The sequence below is a fragment of the Eurypyga helias genome, unplaced genomic scaffold, assembly GCF_000690775.1.
Source record: "Eurypyga helias isolate BGI_N326 unplaced genomic scaffold, ASM69077v1 scaffold44549, whole genome shotgun sequence".
Taxonomy (NCBI): Eukaryota; Metazoa; Chordata; class Aves; order Eurypygiformes; family Eurypygidae; genus Eurypyga; species Eurypyga helias.
This window is the reverse complement of record NW_010272410.1, coordinates 1-6638: the sequence shown is the minus strand read 5'-3', so window position 1 is coordinate 6638 and position 6638 is coordinate 1. Positions and strand designations below refer to the sequence as shown.

General features: G+C 46.6%; 1 protein-coding gene across 1 annotated transcript; it reads right to left on the bottom strand.

The window, feature by feature from the left end:
* Positions 1 to 1631: 1631 nt before the first annotated feature.
* On the bottom strand, positions 1632 to 3839 carry LOC104515206 (claudin-16-like; the record flags this gene model as incomplete). The annotated part of the gene is made up of 4 exons (XM_010159102.1): positions 1632 to 1771; positions 2115 to 2306; positions 3396 to 3560; positions 3737 to 3839. Coding segments are annotated over 4 exons (600 nt in total), but the record flags the coding sequence as incomplete, so codon positions are not given.
* Positions 3840 to 6638: the final 2799 nt, after the last annotated feature.

Genomic DNA, 6638 nt, shown 5'->3' with positions numbered 1-6638 from the left:
ATGTTTCTGAGGTGACTGTGAAAAAGTTTTTTGAAAAACAAAATCTCTGAATACAGCTTCCTGCAGTAACAGGCAGAGAAATTCTTATCACCTCCAGATCTCTTTGTGCATTCTTCATATAATCCGTGAATTCATCACATCGCTCATAACTCTTGTATGCCTTGTCTCTCAGGACTTCGTAAAAAAGCCTCGGTCACTTCTCCTACTGTGTTTACATCTGTTCAATATAGCTCTTCTGCGGGCAGTAAGTTGCTTTCAGTTTGGCTAACATAAGCGTCTGCTAAGCAAAGCGGCATGAAGCCTCCCTCGCCTGGGGAGCAGCGCTGCCACGAGGGCTTTTGCTCAGACAATGGCGTTATGGTCTGAGCCTTGTGGAGGTGCTTGAGCCCACAGCAAAGCCATATGGACCTGCTGGTGTCCCATCTGTCCCAGGGCCTGAGCGTTAATTTATTAGGAGCCACGTCAGTACTGGGTTATGTTTCAACGTCACTGGTCAGTTCTGTGCTGCAGCACAAGATGCTGCTTCCAGGATAATCCATGAGAAGACTCAGCCCCTCATGTTCCATCATAGGGGCTACCAGAGGTGCTCTCTGGGACACAGTCCCACTCCATCCACAGCCATCCCATCTCCCTCTGGCCCTCATAATCTTAAAGGCAAGGAAAAACTTTTGAATCCATCCTTAGGGAACATGTTAAACCACACTGGGGTTTTTTCACCAATTCTAATAAAATCATGGCTGATGCTCTAACCTCTATGTCAACCTGGATTGCAGCAGGGGACAGCAGTCCCAAACTGGGTTTAATTACCTTTTGATAGGAAGGGGCAATAGATTTAACTACTGTTTATCCTAGTTTCTAGCTGATACAGACATGCTGTCACGCACGAGGTCAGATCTTGGGTCTTCACTCACTTTGTCTTTGCCAGGCAAAATTTTTACTAAGCACAAAGAAGCTGGCAATTTCCAGGTCCTGTGAGCCTGGAGCACCTGTAATGTACCTTTTAACACTTCCTGAGAAGGACTGTATTTTGCAGGGAACAATGCATGTGAATTTGCAGTGTTTCCTCAGCGCAGATGTTCATGGGCCAAAGAGAGGGCCAGGCATTTAACACAGCTCTTTGTCTGCTGCTGAAGTCTCCAGCTGCCTTTAAGAGGAGCAGACCCCTCTGCTGGGTGCCGAGGGTCCAGATGTTCGCCAGACAACCAGTCCATCTCTTCGTCTATATTTTCTCTCTGTACATGCTGTCAACACATTGCCAGACATGGAACGGATCCATCTTACAGTTTGGGAATCTTCGTGCAGAACACTGTGGTCTGATCCAGGAGTGGCTGATTTCTCTCACTCATATCGATAGTGTGGAGCCAAATGCTGAAAGAATTTATGTTGGTTATTTCAGTCCATGTTTATGCAAGTGGCCTCAGCACTCAAGACAATATGATTCCCTAAAGCAAGATCTTCTCAGAGATAACTTTCTTGAATGAGAGGGTTTTTTGAAGTCTCATAATGCAAATGTAGCAAACAGTACATCCTTGAAACTTAATTTTGCATCTGTACCGCAACCACAGAAGCTTGGGTCTCTGCAATCCACTACAAATAAAAGTAGAGTTCTTTGTGCAGCACTTACCTCCTCCTCACACTCTTGTGTCCACTGCATACATTTTGGCAGTAGCTGTTTGCGAGGATGGCAAATGCACGTTTGTTACAATTGTCCCAGCTGAGGAATAGCCTTTCCTCAAGGAATAAGCTGAGTGGAGTCTTCCGGAGCCGGTCTCTGTGAAGCACAGGGAGAGAAATAGGATCTGCTAATGAGTGCTTGGTGACTTTCAGCTGCAAAACCTCGAAATGCAGAGAAAGCAGCACTCCAAGATAATGACATAATAACACATTTTATCTCATACTTACACCTCAACTCCCAGCTGAAGACCTTGATGTGCTTTCTAGAGCTGCTGAAAAAACACTATTTGAATTTAACAACTGAAGATACTGCTACTGGGGATGAGCAACCATCCTGAACGATGCCCCTGAAGGACTTTCCCCACCCTGTGTGCCTGTAGCACACGCCAAGCGATGGCTCTGCCTCTGAACCGTGTTTCAGCCCTGCCACAGTTCCTCACCTCTGAAGAGATACATGCAGCAGGTGAGCAGGGCCCCGGATAAGAAACAGCCAAGCGAGCCTGCCATGCCAAGCCAGCACGACCACCCAAACTTGTACTGGATGCCCAGAAACACATTGTGGAAGACCAGAGAGGAGCGCTCCACGTAGACATCAACGGCGTACCACACCGAGCCGGTAATGCCTGGCAGACCTGCAGGACAGGAGGGATGTGCCACACAGAGCTCCCTGGACCACGGAAAGATCACAGACATAAAATCTGGAGCTGTAGCCTGCTGTCTGCTGGGTCAGACTTCAGGATGGGAAGACCTTCCTCAGACAGCAGGTTTTGGCCCCTGTTCAGTCTTGGGCCAGTCACTTCAGTGGATTTGCCCTGGTTTCTATGGAAAGCAGCTGGAGAGCTGCCAGGCAGAGGCTGTGCTTCACTGATGGGCACTCACAGACACCATCAGCACTGGCAGGCAGCACCCAGCTTTCTGCAGTCAAAGGCAGAAAGCTCCTCCCTTCTGAGCTTTGTCAACCTGTTGTAAAGTTGATTCAAGAATTTAACTTCCTAATCTGTTTTGACTTTCAGAACTTCGACAGCGTTTTTCAGACAAACTTTGGGGGGTGAATGGAGGATGTTCAAAAGAACCTCTCAAAGTGCTTTACACATGCTCCCAGTGGCTGGGGTGAGTTATGTGTTGTCTGCTTACACTGAAGCTGGGGTAGATGCTCAATATTGGCACCAAGTCAAATTAAGTTACTTGGTACCTATTTATTTTTGCATTTAAAATGCTCCCACTGGCTGTAACAGCAAAGCACCTCAGTCAGTTGGATATTTATCACCTAGGAGGGACAGATGTGTTATTATCCTTTTATTAGAGATTGGCTGCAGAGATTTCAGGCTAAGTGACTTGCCCAAGGTCACACAATCTGTGACAGAGTCAGGAACCGAAGCAGGATGCCAGGACTTTCTAGTCCTTTAAGCAATTAGGTCTCTTTGCCTTATCAACATCACTGCCTTCACAGCAAACCAGCAGTAAATGGAAGTCAGCCAACTCCAGCCAAGTCACCTGGTCAATACATGAAATGAAAGTAGATAAACTCGACTACATACTGTCAGGGGCAGGCAGTGAACAGAGGAAGCTATATTGCCTAGATAAAGGACATCAAAATCCTCTCCCCATGTTTACCCTCTAGAAAATCACCAAGTCCTCTCCCCAGAATAAGAGAAGGCTTTAAAGCTTCCCCCCCCTTTACTAAAGGGTGTCCTGCAGGATGGGGCACAGTGGGGGAATACCTGCAATGAGCAAAGTAACTCCAGACACCAGGCAGATTCGCAGCTTTATGAGTGGCTCATCGGGAAGGAATTTCACACAGTCCAGTCCCAGAACAAGGAAGAGAAATCCAAATCCTGCCAGAATATCCGCTGTGATCATCATGGCTCGGGTCAGCACCAGCTTCACTGCAGGACAAAAACAGATCGTTCTAGTGCACAAGGAATGGAAAAGTGGGTGGGTGATGGGGTCAGATCCCATGGGAATGTTTTTTTCTGGGGTGAAGCCTTCTCCAGCTTTCCCTGGGAGGAATACCTCACCGAGAAAAGAACCACCAGTAGATATATCTTTGACTCTTACATACCAGGGTGCTCGGCAAAGATGGAGTCGTACTCATCGCAAGTTTGGATCCCATCAAAAGCATTTGTGACGCATTCCCACCACAGGCCACGGCATTTTGTACTCACCTGTGGGTTGAGAACAGAAAAATGATTGCAAGTTAACGTACCCATCAACACAGCAGATGGTCAGCTAGGTCCTTCAACAGAAATCCTGATCCAGTTACACTGATGGCAAACCAGAGTTGTTTAGCTTGAAGAAGAAAAAAAGCAGCAGAATAGAGAAAAAGGGCAATGTTTTCTGTGTCCGTACTAATGGTTTTAAATTAGAGGAAAAGAAATTCAGAGACTACACATTAGGAAAACAAACTTCCTATTGGTAAGGATAAAATTTCTGAAGGAAATTTCTGGAAGGAGCTGGGGAATGGCTGACAGGAAAGACCTAAGAGCAGGTTTGATCACTTCTTGCCAAATGCTTGTCTAGGCTGAGCTGGGCAGGGCTATGGACCAGATGACCTGAGACTTTGCTGTCCATGCTCCCCATACATCATCCTCTTGCCAACGAGGAGCTCACAGGGAAGCATGACTGGCAGGGCAGGCATTGCACCAGGAGCTGGACACTGGCAAGGGGTGGTGACCACGGCATGGTAAAGGAGTTCTTTGCAGCAGAGCGGAGGTGTGGATGGGAACCCATCTCCAGACACGTGAAGGGCTGCCCCCAAATGACTCAGCTGCCCCCACATGACTCAGTGGCTGGAAAATGAGTGGCAGCCAGAGCTGATACTGGCCCTGGGGCTCCTGGTACCACACGTGCCCGAGCCACACTCATCGCTGAGACATCCGGACTCAGGTAGATGTTGCAGTAGCATCACAGCTAATTGTCTCTGTTGACCTGAAGCCATAGATACCATTCCCAGCCCAGCCTTCCATAAATCACTTTAATATGGGAGGCCTTTTCATTACCAATGCAAATACAGCAACAAGCACCTCTAAAACATTCCTGGAATTGCTCATACAAGGAGTGGAGTTAATGTCTGTGCACCTTTGGACTCCAGCCTGCCCCACTGCTGCCAGCAACACCTGCTGCAGTTAATGGAAAGAAAAACTCTCACAGGGAATGGGTTTCACGCAGGGAAAGGGGACCAGGCTTCCTGGGATTATGCAATAAATTCATTTTTCTAGCACTGTGTAAATCACAAAGCAGATAATAATATCTCAGCCACTTAATAAAGTCTCATTTAGGATAAATTGAAGTCTGTAGCCAACTGCAATATCTTCTCCACAATACAGTGTCCGAGCCATTGTCTGAGTACATCATCTTCTCTGTGATACTGCACTGTGGATAAAAGGTGAGTAAAAAGGACTCGCTACTCCAGACCAGCAAAAAAAACACTATTTATGTTTGAATGAAAACAACCTACATGCTTTGTTTTATGAAGATGAAAACTACTTACAATTTCTGAGAATTTTGGGGCAGGTTTAATGAAAAACATCACAAAAAAAACTGAGAAGCAGTGGTGGAAAAACCTGGTTTCATTGACTCTGTGTTCTTCAAAAGAACACCGTAACGTAAAACAATTTGCCATGTTTATATTAGCCATAAGTTTTCACCACGGCCCTCTTAATCCAGCTGCAGCTTCTCTTCTGTCTTAACTCACCACCGTTGAGCCTGTGCTTGAAATTAGCATATTTTTTATTAAATTACATTTCGTTCCACTTGTATTTATATCATTTCATGTTCCTCCCAAACAACCGTAGGCTTATTCATACTACTCTGTATTCAGCTAATACTCTCAGTTACTTCCTCAGTTGCTAGCATTAGTATTGTTTTTAAAATCTTACAAGCAGCGTCTCTGCCTAAATTATTTATAAAGAGACTAACAGGATCCCAGGCCAGTGTCCAAGCAAAACCGACGTGTTAAGGTGCAACAGTTGAGATGGTAGCCTAGCCTGTGGAACAAACCCCTTTCCAGACTAGAAAAAACGTGATGTTTTGTGTTTCTTGGGCTGTTATCTGCCACCTGCTCCTGCTAGCACTGACCACAAGCAGAAGCAGGGACCAGCCCATCTCTATGCAGGGATGTCTCCCTGCCTGGAGCAGGAGCGATGGGAACAAACATGGGAGAAGGGGGCCTGTGACTGGCCTGAGCCACTGCTGAGCTATTCAGGTTCTTGTAATCTGCCTCATCACCTTCTTGGCCACCCCTTGCTCCCCTCTGCTTTGTGAACCGTTTGCCCTTCTGACTGTTAATCTGCTCCCAAACCACTCTTGGGCATCTGCCCTTGTAGGCAGCACAGACCCTCAGGCACGAGGGAACTCTGTAAACAGGAGAGAGGTCAGGGCTGGATGGGGCATCATGTGGGGGCATGCCCGGACCTATGCACCATGTCGGTAGCACTGATTCCCCATCACCTCTTTCCCCCCAACCAGCAAATCTGCCCCAGCTTCCCTGGGCCCAGCCAAGGACTCCCCGAGAAGCTAAGCATCACGGCCAAACTCCTCATCTCCCACTTTGATTGCAAAACGCTGCCACGACCTGCTTTCCCTAACACAAGTATGCATGTAAAACATAAACTGCATAATGCCTGTAATATATATATAATTATATCCTATGCATAATATATAATTACTATTAAAATAATCCCAATACAAAAAATAAATGACAGAACAAGCAAGCACTTCCCTTTCTGGGGAAAGCACAGAAGACAAACAGGAGCGGTGTTAGTCATTCTGTTTTACCGCACTGTAAAAAGATGCCAGCATACAGTGACTACAAGCCCAGCACGAGGGTAAAGCAGGCAGCGTTGAACTGTAGTGCTGGTAAAGCCGGGAGGGACCGCGTGCACAATGCCGTGCTTGTTGGGAGCCACATTAGGGGTTTTTTTCCAGCACAAACTGCTGGAAAAAATAATTTAAAAAAAAAAATC